The 16445-nt window shown below is 33.7% G+C and overlaps 4 protein-coding genes across 5 annotated transcripts in view; 3 read left to right on the top strand and 1 right to left on the bottom strand.

Moving 5' to 3' along the window:
• Positions 1 to 755, top strand: part of LOC104741186 (mediator of RNA polymerase II transcription subunit 10b) — a 2355-nt gene extending 1600 nt beyond the window's left edge. Inside the window, exons 3-6 of the mRNA XM_010461981.2 lie at positions 1 to 75; positions 194 to 296; positions 378 to 467; positions 560 to 755. Of these exons, the coding sequence (XP_010460283.2) occupies positions 23 to 75; positions 194 to 296; positions 378 to 467; positions 560 to 631 (318 nt within the window). The 5' untranslated portion in view covers positions 1 to 22 and the 3' untranslated portion in view covers positions 632 to 755. The remainder of the gene's footprint in view (positions 76 to 193; positions 297 to 377; positions 468 to 559) is intronic.
• On the top strand, positions 6026 to 8157 carry LOC104741184 (vesicle transport v-SNARE 12). The gene is made up of 5 exons (XM_010461979.2): positions 6026 to 6282; positions 7074 to 7132; positions 7232 to 7420; positions 7597 to 7767; positions 7849 to 8157. The coding sequence occupies exons 1-5, from the start codon at positions 6186 to 6188 to the stop codon at positions 7999 to 8001; spliced, it is 669 nt and encodes a 222-aa protein (XP_010460281.1). The 5' UTR covers positions 6026 to 6185; the 3' UTR covers positions 8002 to 8157.
• On the top strand, positions 9783 to 13360 carry LOC104741183 (B3 domain-containing protein REM17-like). 2 transcript variants are annotated; one of them, XM_010461978.1, is made up of 9 exons: positions 9783 to 9907; positions 9989 to 10289; positions 10373 to 10488; positions 10581 to 10925; positions 11022 to 11442; positions 11522 to 11631; positions 11734 to 12066; positions 12205 to 12714; positions 12784 to 13360. In XM_010461978.1, the coding sequence occupies exons 1-9, from the start codon at positions 9830 to 9832 to the stop codon at positions 13039 to 13041; spliced, it is 2472 nt and encodes an 823-aa protein (XP_010460280.1). In that variant the 5' UTR covers positions 9783 to 9829; the 3' UTR covers positions 13042 to 13360. The 2 variants fall into 2 exon arrangements, with proteins under 2 accessions (XP_010460280.1, XP_010460279.1); XM_010461977.1 differs by having other exon boundaries at positions 11516 to 11631.
• Positions 13434 to 15152, bottom strand: LOC104741182 (transmembrane emp24 domain-containing protein p24delta9). Its single transcript, XM_010461975.2, has 4 exons — positions 14748 to 15152; positions 14460 to 14669; positions 13847 to 13923; positions 13434 to 13710 (listed from the first exon to the last, which is right to left on the bottom strand). The coding sequence occupies exons 1-4, from the start codon at positions 14961 to 14963 to the stop codon at positions 13566 to 13568; spliced, it is 648 nt and encodes a 215-aa protein (XP_010460277.1). The 5' UTR covers positions 14964 to 15152; the 3' UTR covers positions 13434 to 13565.

Here is a 16445-nt window from a genome sequence, read left to right as displayed (position 1 = left end):
TCTTGTGTTGGAGCTGGATAACATGGCTAAGTTGTCCGAGAAATGTAGCATTCAAATCCCCATGGAGGTTATTAAGTGAGGATCAACAAGTCCTTTTATTTTCCTAGAAGAGAAATACACTTGAAAGATAGATACTTTTTGCTTTGTTTCTTATGTTATGTTTACTGGTTGGTTTCTTGCATCTTTGTTTTAGCTTGGTTGATGATGGGAAGAACCCGGATGACTTTACTAAAGATGTTCTTAATGGCTGCATTGCCAGAAATCAAGTTACAAAGGGAAAGACTGATGCTTTTAAGGTGACTTCTTTGTCTAAATGATTCTTGATTTGGGTATTGATTCTTTAGGCGCTTCTCTTAAGCAACATTCTTTCAATATAGGATTTGAGAAAACATATTATGGAGAATCTTGAAGAGACTTTTCCTGATGAAGTCGAGATGTATAGAGAAATCCGTGCTAACTCTGCCGCTGTAAGTTGTTGAACATTGCTTTGTCTGTGCATCTTCCTTAAGTATACTAGAGTAACTCAAAGGTGATAATAAATAGTTTTCATCGAATTCAGGAAGCGAAACGGGTGGCCCAATCGCAAAGTGTGTTACCAAATGGGGATGCAAAGGTCAAGAACGAGTTATAAAAGAAGAGCCCCAATTTTACTCTTTTATCTTACCTCGTAGAATAAAATTACTGAGCCTCGATGAATATTGTTGTATACAAACAATCCCACTTGGAATTTCTATAATATGTGTTGCTTCTCTCTTCTGGCTGAGAAACCATATGAGCTGCAGGTTTCTTTTCAAGATTTGACCTATAATGTTTGAGGTGAGGTACAGAAAATAGCATTAAGAAAAAATAAGTTAACTTGTTTCGTATGATTACTATCTATTGACGAATAGTAATGTATTTAAATCTTTAGAGATCAGATCCCATTGAGTCATGAGTGGTGACAAAACAAAACCTTCCAGCTTAGCCATTTTTTCAGTTTCATTTTTGGACCATCCGTACTCAGGTTTCGAATATAAAAATGATCAATGAGACAGTGAATATGAGAGTTTTTTTTTTTTGTTATTGTTGATATTGTGATTCGGGAGAGTCGTTGACAAAATGTTATGTTGCATTGGGTTCTCCTAGGTCTTATGAATTTATTATTTTCTTGATGATTCTGTGGATTTGCCATTTTTGGCTACTTAAAATCATGTTTTGTCCTTGTAAATCTACATACTTATGTCCTTGTAAATTGTCTAAACAATTTATAAATTTTTATCACTTTTTCATATTTTTACTACATGACAAATAATCTTGTCACTCTATATTTTTCACTTTGAAATCCTATATATAAATTTTATTCATATCATAGTAAACTTGTGTACAACAATTCTAATACAAATAATTTCTAACAACAGCTAAAAATAAAATATTATAAAAATAATTATTGTTTTCCTAAGGGAACATGTAAACTAAGGAACCAGTATACGATACAAACCAATATCATTATTACATAAGTTATATTTGGATATTTATTTCAGTATTCACTTTAAGGAATTTATTTATACAACTACATTTTAACCCGCGGTGTACCGCAAGACAATTTTTTTAAAAGTAATAACATTTTATTTTTGTTTTGTTTTTTATATTTAGTTTGTTTTGTTTAATCAAATAATAATTTTGTTTGGATTGTCAATTATTAGAACAATAATAGGGGAAATAAATACACAAATATGTAATTTATAAGCTATTGTCGGATTAAGTCACAATTTTACCAATGATTTAATTGGTTTACAAAATTTTAGTTAAATTACCCTGATTTAATATGCTAATTTTCTTATATTACTATTGACCAAATAATTAAAGGAAGATTTAACCCGTGTTTCAAAACCGAATTAATAATATTTTATATTTATACTAATGTTATTTCAAACCATCATGTTAATAACATGTCCCGCTATATAACAACAAACCGTCATATTAGTGGTTTAACCCGTGTTTCAAAACCGTCAAATTAGTGGTTTTGGTTGTGTGTTGTGTTTTGTTTGTGAAGTTGATATTTATACATGGAAAATGCTTGATGAGAAAGGAGTTTACGATCCATAGCAATAAAAGAGAGATTTTAGTGTTTTCTTATTTGAGTTGATAACATTATCGCATAATAATATTCAGTTTCTTAACACGGTTTTTTTATATTAAATGTTTTTATTGATGCTAAAGTTAAATATACCCGATTATTGAGTTTCTAAAGTTGGGTTCTCGTTTTTATGAACTCTATTAACGTTATAATAATTATTGCGATTGTAATCATTTGTTACTCAAACTCGGCTGTGTCATTTAAATTTAAGACATCATACAGTCTCTAAAGAGCTATTAAAATAGGTTTGGAGATTTTTATGGGATTAAAAATATAATGCGTAGAGTTGTTTTTGGAAAAATCGAAATGTATAGATGTTGTCAAGCTATTTATGGCAATAAATGTATCAAATTAGGTCGATTTAAATAGTTCCATTAAATGAGTTTCCAGGAATTGTTATTTTAGGAAAATAGTTAGAGGATAATGTTGTAAATAAAACAAATTAAATAACCAAAACTTCAAGGGCATAACACAAAATGTACTTCAAAAATAATAATATAGATGGATTTTGAGATTTTTATGGGATTAATCATTTAATGCATAGAGTTGTTTTAGGAACAAATGAAATATATATATATATATATATATATATATATATATATATATATATATATATATATATATTCAACCTTTGTATGGCAGTAAACGTTTAAAATTAGGTTGGTTTAAATAGATCCATTAATTGACTTTCTACGAAATGTTATTTTAGAAAAATCTGTAAGGGTTAATAGATGTTGTGAATATATTTATGGTAATGAACGTATCAAATTAGGTTTTGGTTGTGGGTGTTGTGTTTCGGTTGTGAAGTTCTTATTTATACATGGAAACATGCTTGATGAGCAAGGACTCTCCGATCCCTAGCAATAAAAGACAGAGTTAAGTGTTTTCCTATTTGAGTTGATACCATTATCTCAGACCAATATTCAGTTTCTTAATCCATTAATATATGCGAATAAATGTATTTTTTGTTGCTTAATTCTAATATTTGCGATTAATACTTTCTAAATTTGGGGTTTCGTTATTATGAACATTATTAATACTGTAATAATTATTGGGATTGTAATAATTTGTTACTCAAATGATGTTGTGTCATTAAAACGGAAGAGGTCCTACAATCACGAAACAATTAATACTTTCTAAATTTGGGGTTTCGTTATTATGAACATTATTAATGTTGTAATAATTATTGGGATAGTAATAATTTGTTACTCAAATGATGTTGTGTCATTAAAACGGAAGAGGTCCTACAATCACGAAACAATTAATACTTTCTAAATTTGGGGTTTCGTTATTATGAACATTATTAATGTTGTAATAATTATTGGGATAGTAATAATTTGTTACTCAAATGATGTTGTGTCATTAAAACGGAATAGGTCCTACAGTCACCGAATATCTATTAAAATGGATTTTGAGATTTTTATGGGATTAATCATTTAATGCATATAGTTGTTTTAGGAACAAACAGAATGTATATATATTTTCAACCTTTGTATGACAATAAACGTTTTAAATTAGGTTGGCTTAAATAGATTCATTAATTGACTGTCTACAAAATGTTATTTTAGAAAAATTTGTAGGGGTTAATAGATGTTGTGAAGATATTTATGGCAATGAACATATCAAATTAGGTCGTTTTAAATAGTTACATTAATTGAGTTTCTACGAAATGTTATTTTAGAAAATTGGTAGGGGTTAATGTTGTAAATAAAACAAAGTAATTAAGAAAAACTTCAAGAACATAAACCCAAATGTACTTCAAAAATAATAATATAGATTTTAAAATTCAGTAGTATTTTAATTATTTTATAGGTAGACATGAAAAACTTCTATGCTTTTAATCTATATATTTTGAAAAAAACTTTAAAATACTAAAATCAAAATGGTAATTTCTACAAATTCTTTTTATAACTATTTTTGTTCTATGGTTGGAGAAAATAATGTTAGGTCAGTCACTACTCTCGAACTAACTTCATTGTTAATCCATTTGCGTTTTTAATATAATAGTGTGGAAAATACAAGCTAGTGGAAGGTGTGCTTTGTTAAAACTTATTATCATTTTTTTTTCCTTAAAACTTATTTAAAACCATGTGTTTTGTAACTTTACTAAAGTAGAATATCGAATTCCAAAAAATGAATATATATTTTACAACAATTAAACTATTCTCCAAAAGCATACATAAATTCACTCACTATCGTTGGATGTTTGTTCTCTACATGTGTAAATATACTGGATTTTATCTACAGTAAAATCTCTATAAATTAATAATGTTGGAACCATGAAAATCTATTAATTTATAGAGGCTTTAATTTCTCGATAAATTAATAATTATTAATTTATAAAGAGACTTTCCTAATTTGGTAAAAAAAATCAAAAAATAAAATTTAATCGTTATAACTAATATTTTTATAAAATCAGTTCCAAGAAAAATAACAATTATCATGTTTTGAAAATAACACTCAAAGGTTTTTATATAGTAAAAATATTAAAAATAAATTCTAATAAAAATTAATGTGTATATATACATATATTTAGATAATTTTATATAATTATTAATTTATATTATTGATGAGACCATATATTTATAAAGGATTTTCAAAAAATATATTATTTTATTATATTATCGAATAGTGTCCAAAATTACACTAGTCCCAACTTGGGACCCGAGAAAATTATTAATTTATAGAGATTATTAATTTACCGAGTATTAATTTATAGAGGTTTTACTGTATATGTGAATTTTGGTTGCTTAAAAAAAACATGCAATTCGTTTCAAATATCGATGATGAAAATATCTACTTTTCTCATATGCATATTTTTCTGCCTTCAAATATTCATATGATATTTGTTGCGTAATTCACAATAATCCCAATTGAGCATAGATAAGATTTTGTTTTTTTGGTTAGACTTAAACTTATATGATTGTGTTATATCTGTACAATTATTTTATCTACCATTAGTTTAAGTGTTTAACAAATGAATTTTGAAGGGAGATGCCTTAGAAGACTTAAAATTATTTTATCTACACAAAATAAGTTAAACAAGTCTTAGTTGTATTTAGACTTAAACTTATACTAGTAAAAAAAAACTAGTAGACGTTTTTGGTTATGATAGCTATTAGCTAGACCCTATTTCTCATCGTTTTAAACTTAGTCATGTAAAAACATCATTTTAACTTGTAAAAACATTATTGATTACGGTTAAGTTATGTAAATAGAAATGATTATGATTATAATTATATAGTAAAATCAAGGTAGATATTTATTTATTATTATTATTATTTTTTGGTTAACAAATTGGTCTCACATGCAATGTTGATTGTGCATTGTAGATATAAAGGGAATGATTTAGGGGATTATTAAACGGATTAAATCCTTATGCTAAATTTTTTTTTAAAAGTTCACGGTATTGGAGAATATCGTGAAGATCTTTTACTTGAAACCTTTGGTGTTCAACCTTTTGTATCCCTTGTGGTATCCAACTTGATTTTCACGTCAAGTTCTTCTTTGTAGTGCATCCTGATTCTCTCTCCGAACTTGAGCGTCTCAAGAAGGAGGAGGATGAGTTGGTCCCCTCGCTGGTCCATTGCGCCTAATTTCGCCAACCAAGCGAGGGGCAGAAGATTTGAGATTTGAACCAAAGCACCAACTGGTTAGACAATGAAACGAAGGCAACATTACTCCTAGTTGGTCAACCTATTAAAATGGAGGTAACAACACCGTGTAATTAACAGATTACACGGTGTAATCGAAGTAATAATATGTGAGCATAGTATCTTAAACTAAATTAACAGATTTTGTCATTTTGGTCCGGTTTGGTCCAATATATACATCGATAAATTAAAATACACCGTGTAATTCACGTGTCCTATGAAACGCACCGCTTTGGTTGTTCTTTTTCTTGTCCGGCTGCAGAGAAAATTAAAAGAAGAAGAAGTATCAAAACAATTTCTTTTAAGCAAAGAGGAGAACTCTCTTTGATTCCAGATCCGATCGCATCAAACCAAGGATCCGATTGATGATAAGCTCCACCAAAAATTTCTTGAGATCGAGACTTTCTTAATTGAAGATGAGCGACGTATTTGAAGGGTACGAGCGCCAATACTGCGAGCTCTCAACCAATCTCTCCAGAAAATGTCACTCTGCATCGACTCTCTCCGACGCAGGTTAAACTAAGACGCTCTCGATTTTGGATCTTAAAAGTTTTTTGAAACGCGAGATCTTCGAATTCCCCTGATTTTTTTAAAAAAACCTAATTTTTGTTTTTCTTGCACCTAAAAGTCGAATACTTTCGTCTGATTTCTCCATATTTGGACGAGTTCGTGATTAATCGTTCTAACTTGTTTAGGATCTGACGAGTTTTGTAGCATCTGGGAATGAAAAATGTTGATTGAGGAATCATGTTTTAGTTGAGGCTAAAAATGCAAACCTTTGTTAGCTCAAGTTAGTTATGTATTAAAGCTGGTTCTTCATTTGTTTCTCAGTCCTATGTCGATCCCTGAGAAACACAAGTCATAAGATAATAGTTTTGCTGATGATGAAATTATAGTTAACTCAAGATCGTTATGTAGCTTGCATGTAGATTTATATGTCAATCAGTATCGTTCTGTATAGAGTGTTGAAGGTTTTACTCGAATTTGGAAAGTAGCTGGTGGATGAGTGTTCTTTACTAATCGTGTTAGTTCGTTTAGGATTTGACGAGTTCTGTAGTATCTTGGAATGTCATTGTGTGGATTGGATAGATAGTTTTGTCAAGTGATCAAGTAATTTTTTAAGACTGAAGATAGAAACCTTAGCTGCAGAGGTTTATTAAGTTGGTTCTTCCCAGCCTATGTTGATCACTGTCTGTCTTTCTTGGAGTTATAGTGTATAGACATGTTTGAGAATTCGTTACATTTTTGTGGTGCCATGTTAATCTAGAGTAGAGTTTTGATTTGTTGTTATGTGCTTTTGGCAGAAGAGAAGAAGGGGAAGATTGCTGAGATCAAGACTGGAATAGACGAAGCTGATGTCTTGGTATTTTTATTAGCATTTGACTTGCTTAATGTTTGAATCATCCTGTTCTTTTTTACCAACATCAGTTTAAAGCTTTTGTGTTTTTGATTATTTCTGTAGATCCGCAAAATGGATCTTGAAGCAAGAAGTTTGCAGCCGAGTGCTAAAGCTGTGTGTCTTTCTAAACTAAGAGAGTATAAATCTGATCTCAATCAATTGAAGAAGGAGTTCAAACGAGTCTCGTCCACAGATACTAAGCAGTCTTCCCGTGAAGATTTGATGGAATCCGGAATGGCGGATCCGCATGCAGTAAGTTCCTAAATTCTAATAGAAACTCTTGTTTTCTAATAATTATAGTTGTCTTGATTGACTCGCTTCAGTTAGGCCTCTGTGTCCTGAGATATCCTTCTTAATATTCATCTTTGTGCAAACTTTTTAGATAGCATAGATGTTTTTGCGGTTGACATTACTTGTTCTCGTTCTAGGTATCTGCTGATCAAAGAGGAAGATTGGCAATGTCTGTAGAGAGGCTTGACCAATCAAGCGATAGAATCAGGGAGAGTAGAAGACTAATGCTGGAGACAGAAGAGGTTGGCATCTCTATTGTCCAAGATTTGAGTCAACAACGCCAAACCCTCCTTCATGCGCACTCCAAGGTACCACAATTACACTATAGGTGCCAGTGATTCGCTTGAATATGAGCACTGTTAAGCTAATTTTTCTGATTTGGGTCACAGCTTCATGGTGTCGATGACGCCATTGACAAGAGTAAGAAGGTTTTGACGGCTATGTCAAGAAGAATGACAAGGAACAAATGGATCGTTACTTCAGTAATCGTGGCTCTCATTCTGGCAATCATCTTGATAATCTCATACAAGCTTTCTCATTAATATACTCAAAACATAATTCATCGTGGTTGTGTGTATATATATGAATGATTGTTGATTCCTTTGTAATGTGCCCAAGTGTTTACTTGTATTTCAAGTACGTTGTGTGTATTGAAGTGGCAACAACACTTTCTATCATTCATAAGATTTCCCAAGTCTTTTACATGCTCATAACCAAAGTCTATACTTTGAAGGTTCAGAAATTAGGATACCCGGCACATCCTCGCAGGACCAATGATCTTGCTGTTACCACCACTTGCCGGTAGGAGACCCACTACAACATCTTGGCACGAAACCCCAACGGACACGGGCGACCGGAAGCGCCATTTTATAACAGCAGTCAGCTTAACATCGAAATGTGCAACACCATAAGTGGCCAAGTCATTGCGTACTCCACTGGCAATAGCTCCAGGCATCAGATTGATGGTGACGTTGATCTGTGTCGTCTCTCCTGCCCTTTGAAAGAAGCCTGGGAGTGGGGACGCAGTGGAGGCCAGACGGTGTTTGCCGTGGTAAACTGAGCAGTAAACGTCGTTGTAGAAGGTATCAGTCACCAAGTTAGGGTTTAGAACTTGAAACTGCATATCCAAGCAGCTGAAACTACGATCTCCGGTAGAGTTGTTGAGCTTTGTCACGGTGAGGGAGGCAAGACTGAATTTAGGTAAAACCGGAGAGGAGGATAAGAGCGTGAGAACTGTGACCGTGATGATCACTACGAACAAATCACAGGCCTCCATTAATTTGAACAGAGTTTTTGAAAGAAACAAGAAGCGATTACTAATGTGTCATGAGAAGTATGAAACCATCAATTTATCTAGCATTTAAGGGATCCATCCGTTAAACCCTCATCGTTGTAGACTAGTAAGTATCTCAGGTATATTTCCTGAAGAAATTTCCAAGAAACAGAGCATACAAAGGAAAGAAGTATATAGGATAGAAGTATTAGCAGTAAAACCAGCAGATTTGCCAATTCAGTGTAAGTGTAAACTGTAAGTAGTAATAACTAGCATGTGACTAAGGGACCCTACTCGGTATGTCAGATGATAATTGAAGTAAGGCTTAGGCTTACTTACAAAAGATAATTATAACATCTCAAAATTCTTAATGACATTAGGTGATATACACATTGATATCAAAACAAGAAAAAGTTGAACGGTTGTAAAATTTCAACTCATTGTCGACTTGTTAGTTTTTTCCAATAAACGAAATGAAATGAAATTTTATACAATTCAAAAAAACTATTTCGTACAACTTCATACTATGCAAATATTGTTATAAAAAATAAACTACATTATTCATAGAAAAGTGTATTTTATTATAAACACTGTATTTCCATAGAAAAGTGTATTTTACTGTTATTAGAGCATTGAAAAGAAGCGAAAATTACGTCAGTGTATAAGATGGGATAGCTTCACTTCCAAGGCATAACCCATTCTTGTCATTAAGTGTCACCAGTCACCTTATATTTCAAAAAAAAAATATCAAAGTTGGTCTTGTTCTATCTATCTATCAGCCTTTGGCTCGATCCTTGTGCTAAAGATTCTTCACGAAGATCAACGGCTCTAAAAAGTAGAGGATGATAACTTTATTGAATACAAAGAGTGAAGGAGAGGTCGAAAATCTTGTTTTAGATTTACAGGATAAAGTTTCTGTAAGAAAAAAAAAAAAGTGACCAGAAACATTAAATCAAAACTGTTCACCATCAATGTCAACCTCGAGAGATGCAAGACGAAGAAGAAGACAAACGTCTTTATAATATGATACCTCTCTCATATGTTCACATCACCTTTTATAATATAAGAGGCTTTGTTTCTCTTGAAGTGTTTCAACAATGGCGGATCAATCTCTTCACTCTCCGATAAAACCACATTTCTTCAAGCCTCTTCTTCCAGGCTTCCGCACTCACCTCGTACTCTTTTCTTTTCTCTTATCTCACATTATCATATAAATGGTTCATTTCGGTTAAATATTGTTTGCATGTTTATTGCAGGACATTCCTGTAGCTTTCTTCTCAAAGTACGTTGAAGGAAGAAACGACCAAAACAAGACTGCGAAACTGAGATCAGATGCGTCGGACATAACCTGGTTAGTGAAGATGGACGGTCTGAAATTCACGGACGGGTGGGAAGATTTTGCCTCTGCACATGATCTCCGAACTGGCGACATCGTCGTTTTCAGACATGAAGGAGAGATGGTGTTTCATGTCACACCTTTGGGACCAAGTTGCTGTGAGATTCAATATACATCTTCATCATCTCACAACATCAATGATGATGATGAAACCAACATTGGTAAAAGCTTTTGATTTATGATATATACTAAAACTCGGTAAATAAATAAGCAAAACTGAGATTCTTGATTGGTTTGTTTTTAGTTTCAAGAAACAGTTCAAGAGTGAAGAAGAATTCAAGAAAGAAAATGGAGTGCTCATCAAACCCTTTTCGTTTTGTGGCAAAAGTCTCAGCTTGGGGCCTAAGCAATGATCGACAGGTTAGATTAGTTTCCTACTATTTAAATTAAAACCTCTTTGTTAATTAGTCTTCGATACATCAGTTTAACTCTCTGATGGGATTGCATTGCAGTATATACCAATTACTTTCGCGAGGTCAAAAGGTCTGAACAAAATGCGCGGTAAGAAAATCTATCTTCGCAATGAAGAAGGAAGATCATGGAAGTTAGGTTTGGAACACGACAAAACAGGCATTCATACTTATCTCACATCTGGTTGGAGAATATTCTGCGATGCAAATGGGATTAGCCAAGGTCAACAACATACATTCAAACTGGTCCGAAGATCTGCACCGCCTGTCATCCGTTTGTGCCGTCCGAAACCAAGGCCAAAACAAAGATCAGAATCAGAATCTCCATTAGACCATTCTTGTTTTCAGGGATCTGTCAGTCCTTCAAGCCTAAGCAATGATCAACTGGTGAATACATACTCTGGTTTTTATTCCATTTTTTCTTAAACTCACACACTTTTTGGAACCTTCTTGATTTGTGGAACTTAATGTGGCGTTTTGCAGTATCTTCCAAGGAGCTTTGTGAGCTTACATGGTCTGGAGAAAAGATGCAGTGAGATAATTTTAAAGAATGAGCAGGGAAGTAAATGGCCTTTAGTTTTGAAACACACCAAGTCAATCAACCTTACTTATCTCAAAAAAGGCTGGACCATTTTCTGCGACTTTAACGGGTTCAAAATTGGAGATCCCTTCAAGTTTAAACTGTCTGGAACCTGGGAAGAACCTGTTCTTTCTTTGTGCCCCGTTGAGCCCAACCGTGCCAAAAATCCATTAAAGTGTTCAGCAGGTAGTGATGATGTAAATCCTGAAGAAAGTGAAGAAGACAAGAATATCTCACAGGAATGCTTGGAGATCAAGAAAAGGAAGTACCGGTCGAGATGCAGAGCTTCTGTAGAAAACATGGATGATGACCAGACCAACATTGGTAAACTTTTTCTCTATGGATGTACTCGGATTCTGTAGAAAAGATGCAAAATTGAGATTTTCATTGTTCTTAGTTACAGGAAACAGTTCGAGAGCGAAGAAGGGTCCGAGGAAAACAGTAGAGTCTTCATCAGACCATCTTAGTTTTGTGGGAAATGTCACAGCTTCAAGCCTAAGAAATGATCGACTGGTAAAAAACTCTATTCACATTTTAAGCAAACAATCTCTTAGTATTGGTTTACAATTGTGAGACTGAGAAAGATTAATCCAACTCTGTGACGGCATTTTACAGTATTTACCACTGAGTTTCGAGAGGTCAAATGGTCTAGACAAAATGAGCGGTAAGAAGATTGTTCTTCTTAACGAAGAAGGAAGATCATGGAAGTTAAATTTGGCATACAACAAAGCAGGCATGCATACTTATGTCAGATCTGGTTGGAAAAGTTTCTGTGATGCAAATGGGATGAGCCAAGGTCAACAATATACATTCAAACTGGTCCGAAGAACTGCACCGCCTGTCATGCGTTTGTACCTTGCAAAACATAGACCAAAACCAGAATCTTCATCTCAACATTCCTATTTTGTGGGATCTGTCTCTGCTTCAAGCCTAAACAAAGATAAACTGGTGAATACAAAACTTTGATTTATATTCCACTATATTACTAAAAGGATCATTGGAACTTGAAAATTTCTTTCTTGATTTGTATATATTGATATACAAAATGTACTGTCTGACTCGTGTACATGATGTGGCGTTTTGCAGTATTTATGGAGAAGTTTTGTGAGCTCAAATGGTCTGGACAAAGGATGCAATAAGATAACTTTAAAGAATGAACGGGGAAGAGAATGGACTTTAGTCTTGAAACACTACGAATCAAAACGCTTTACTATTATCAAACGAGGCTGGACCAGTTTCTGCCAAGACAACGGATTAAAAGCTCGAGACTCCTTCAAGTTTAAACTTGTTGAGACCGGGGAAAACCCTATTCTTTCTTTGTGCCCTGCAGATTCCAACCGTGACAAAACTCCATTAGAGTATGCTGAAGGTATTGATAATGTAAAGTCCCTTTCCTCAAGTCCTAGCAGCGGAGATGACAGTAGCAGATCCAAAAAAAGTGAGGATGAGAGTATTGAAGATAAGAACATCTCACAGGATTGCTTGGAGATCAAAAAAAGGAAGTATTGCTTGAATTGTAGAGCTTCATATTCATATACTCCAAAACAATTCGTGACATTAACTCTTACACAGTCCGCTTTCGAAACCTCTAAACTGGTAAGTTTCCATCAAAAGTTTTGTTCATTGGTGTTCACCATTTTGCCTCAAATCATATCTTTTGTGCAGTTTCTTCCGTGTGGTTTCACGAAGGTGAATGGAATCAACAAGCCAAGGAAGATAACTCTGTTGGGTCAAGATGGAGTAAAACGGGTGGTGGATCTCTATCAGGAAAAAAAAGGCGGAACAATGCGGTTTGGAAAAGGGTGGAAACAGTTCTGTGAAGCTCAAGGCGTAAAGGTAGACGAGTCTTTTATGTTGGAACTAATCTGGGAGGACGAAGCAAGTCCGGTGCTTAAGTTCTGCACCAAAGTAAACTCTGCTTGAGACTGTTTCCAGATAAGTAGCTTGTGGTGTGTCAACATAATTCTTCTTTATCTCTCCTTGTTCATATAGGAACAGAGATGTTGCTACCTCTGCAATATTTCCCCTGTGTCAAGAGTTTTCAGCTTGTTGTGAACATTTTGAGAATTCCTTATGTAATATTTTCAATTTCTGCTCCATTATCTCGTTATAAGATTTTCTTCAAAGATCTGTATGGTGACTTTAGTCGATCAATGAACTGAACAAGATTCACCTTAATCCATAACAGCAGTCAGTGCTTACACCTAACAGTCAGATTCATCCTTTGGTTGGGATCTTTTGTAACACGTGAGCGTAAAAACACCAGACATCAGTACATGACGAGGCGTGTGACAAAGATTGCTAGTGATCTTCAGTTCGGTTGAACTCAGTGATCTCTCACATTCATTTAAATTCCAGTTCGGAGAGTACATGCTTAAGCCAAAGATCTAAATGTACAAAAACTAAGGGGAATAGAAAAAAGTGGTAATGTTTAATCTAAAACCATCTTAGATGACTTTCTTCTTCTCGAAAAACGTCTTCAAATGCAAAAACTGCATTGCAGCAACTCCTAAGCATACGAAAAGAGAGAAGAAACTTAACAATGCCATTTGCGAGTTTGTAGCCCGGTTCAAATTTTGCATCTCTTCCTCCCTGAGGAAAACAAAACTCATCACAAACATTATAAGCACAAGTCCTCATGATTCAAAGGAATAAAAAGATAGATATTTGAGTCTATAGAACAAACCAGAGTCCAGAAGCATTAAAAAAAAAACAGAACTTTCTTTACCTTTCTCTGAGATAAAACATCTCTTCATGAATCGAGTTGACAGTTTCAATCAGTCTTTTTACATCAAACTCCATAATCTTGATACAAACAAACACAACACAGAAGCATAAGAATCTAGTTCAATAATCAAAGAAGCATGAAGACAAGAATAACATCAAACACAAAAGCTACCAGCGTTATCAATCTCAACAAAAAATATTTCCCAATTCATTTGAACTCTGAGACTCTTTATACAGCACAAATCCCAAAGGAGTAGTAACCTTTAATATTTTTCTATATCTAACTGATCAACTACCAAACTCACACAGGACTATGAGTTTGTTACCAAACAATATATGATGATTCAACTGTAAAAAAATCAAACTCATTTCGACTCAACTCTTCTTAAACACACTACACCATAACCTTGGTACAAACAAAGACAATACAACATAAAAGCATAAATTTTTTAGCTTTATTCATCAAAGAGGCATGGAAACTAGAATAACATCAACACTGTACAATACAAAAGCTAGTCTCAACCCCAAGTTATCCACCAAAAACAAACCTTTCCCTATTCATTCCAATAGCAATTTCTTAAGATGTTACAAATTTAAAAGCAATTAAAACTCACATCGACTTGGCTCTTCTTAGCAACACTACTCCAAGTCTTAGACTGAACACCAGTTCTCCAATCGAAATCAATACTCAATGTAACCTCCGGTTTATGATCAACAGCAGTGAAACACGCCATGTAGTCTCCAGCTTCCACCGCCGTAAACGCGAATTGTCCAGATTGAACATCTTCCGCGTGATGATACGTGTTCCCGTAACTCGATGTCACCTGTGTAAGAATTTCAAATCAACCAAAAAAAAAATCAAAAATTATGAAATTTTCAGGGGGGAATTAGAGAGTACTGACTCTGATTGAGATCTTGTGAGATTGAGGTGAAGGATGAGCTTCGTTAGGGTTAACAACGGTGTATTTCCCGACGGTCATGGAATTGCTTTTGATGTCTTCTGATATACATTTTGTTCGACCAGAGTGTAACTCGAAGTGGAGAGATTGAGAAACTTGTGATAGAATCGCTAGGGATATTAGTACTGCGTAGAGATTTAGTGATTGGAGAACCACCATGGTGGAAGCTTGATCTTTGGTTTCGTTGATCGTTGGAGAGATCGCAGACGAACGAACTCAAAGGGCGAACAATGGCGAAGAGAGCTTCTGACACGTGTTTGATTTTAATTGGCGAAGACACGTGGAAGAAGACTTCGAACCTTCTCCTTCGGTTAGAGTTTTTGTTAGGGTTATTTGCACCCACACCTACCCACACCTACTTCGTACTAAACATCTTACACTTACACCCACTATCAAATCTCTTTATACTTTTCCAAGTTTTTGTTGCTTATGTGTCCAAGTTATTATGACCATTTTGCCCTCATAATAAGAGGGAAATGATATGTAACTAAAAACAACAAAGAGGAAAATGTTTTTTTGGTCCATTGTCTCCTCCCCCCATCTCTTTCTCTCTTTTTTTTTTTGTTCTTTTTGTAGTTATTATCAATAAATTATATAAATTTTTTTGTACAATAGATTATGATTACAATTATTTTATATTTTAAGATACATTTTCCTATATTTTAGATAAATAAATGATGTATTATCCATTTTAGCTGAACATTTGTTCATTGATAAGTGGATGGTAAATTATGGTATAGTTTATGGATACTTACTTATGTTTGTGCTTTGGTAAATTAGTTATGAATAACTAAATTTCAAAAAAATAATATAAGATTTGAATTTTAGGGCTTATGTAGATTTTGTGTTAATGTTTTGAATTTAGGGTTATAGGATTTAGGGCTTAGATTTAGAGTACAACGACAACATCAAATCCATATATTTGTGGTCATGTGGATACCAACAAAATTTGTAGGTTCTAGAGATTTAGGGTTTAGGATACAACAACAACATCAAATCCATATGTTCATGGTCATGTGGATACCAATAGAATTTGTGGATTCTAGAGATTTAGGGTTTAGGATACAACGAAAACATCAAATCTATTTATTCATGGTCATGTGGATATCCATATAATTTGTAGGTTCTAGAGATTTAGGGTTTAGAATACAACGACAACATCAAATCCATATATTCATGGTCATGTGGATACCAATAGAATTTGTGGGTTCTAGTAACACATAACCATAAATGTGGGTATTAGTAACACAACAAAGTTTTTTATCAAATCCATAACACATGACCATAAATGTGGTACTAGCAACACATCAAATCTATATATTGTTGTCATGGATACCAACCGAATTTGTGGGTTCTAAAGATTTAGAGTTTAGGATACAACAACAACATCAAATCCTTATGTTCATGGTCATGTGGATACCAATAGAATTTGTGGCTAGCATCGAGATTTTAGCTTCTAAAACTCTAGTTTTTTCTTTCCCTTGGCAAACAGTTCCACTAGTTGTACACACGTAACTTTTTCTTTTTGAATATAATTTAACATGTTATTCAAAAAAAAAAAAATAGAATTTGTGGGTAATGGTAACAAATCAAAGTTCCTTAAAACTTATCCAAATTGATAACTACTTATGAATGCAATAT

Source organism: Camelina sativa, chromosome 14 (genome assembly GCF_000633955.1).
Source record: "Camelina sativa cultivar DH55 chromosome 14, Cs, whole genome shotgun sequence".
Taxonomy (NCBI): Eukaryota; Viridiplantae; Streptophyta; class Magnoliopsida; order Brassicales; family Brassicaceae; genus Camelina; species Camelina sativa.
The sequence above is the reverse complement of the archived record's forward strand: the minus strand, read 5'-3'. Positions and strand labels throughout refer to the sequence as shown.

What these genes read in the sequence shown, in the direction of transcription:
- LOC104741184 (XM_010461979.2), top strand. Translation starts at nt 6,186, where the DNA reads ATGAGCGACGTATTTGAAGGGTACGAGCGCCAATACTGCGAGCTCTCA. An exon ending in ATCGACTCTCTCCGACGCAG is followed by an intron (nt 6,283 to 7,073) that starts GTTAAACTAAGA and finishes TGCTTTTGGCAG; the next exon opens with AAGAGAAGAAGGGGAAGATT. An exon ending in GAATGGCGGATCCGCATGCA is followed by an intron (nt 7,421 to 7,596) that starts GTAAGTTCCTAA and finishes TTCTCGTTCTAG; the next exon opens with GTATCTGCTGATCAAAGAGG.
- LOC104741183 (XM_010461977.1), top strand. Translation starts at nt 9,830, where the DNA reads ATGGCGGATCAATCTCTTCACTCTCCGATAAAACCACATTTCTTCAAG. An exon ending in GCCTAAGCAATGATCGACAG is followed by an intron (nt 10,489 to 10,580) that starts GTTAGATTAGTT and finishes ATTGCATTGCAG; the next exon opens with TATATACCAATTACTTTCGC. An exon ending in GCCTAAACAAAGATAAACTG is followed by an intron (nt 12,067 to 12,204) that starts GTGAATACAAAA and finishes GGCGTTTTGCAG; the next exon opens with TATTTATGGAGAAGTTTTGT.
- LOC104741182 (XM_010461975.2), bottom strand. Translation starts at nt 14,963, where the DNA reads ATGGTGGTTCTCCAATCACTAAATCTCTACGCAGTACTAATATCCCTA. An exon ending in CTCACAAGATCTCAATCAGA is followed by an intron (nt 14,670 to 14,747) that starts GTCAGTACTCTC and finishes ATTCTTACACAG; the next exon opens with GTGACATCGAGTTACGGGAA. An exon ending in ATGTTTTATCTCAGAGAAAG is followed by an intron (nt 13,711 to 13,846) that starts GTAAAGAAAGTT and finishes TGTTTTCCTCAG; the next exon opens with GGAGGAAGAGATGCAAAATT.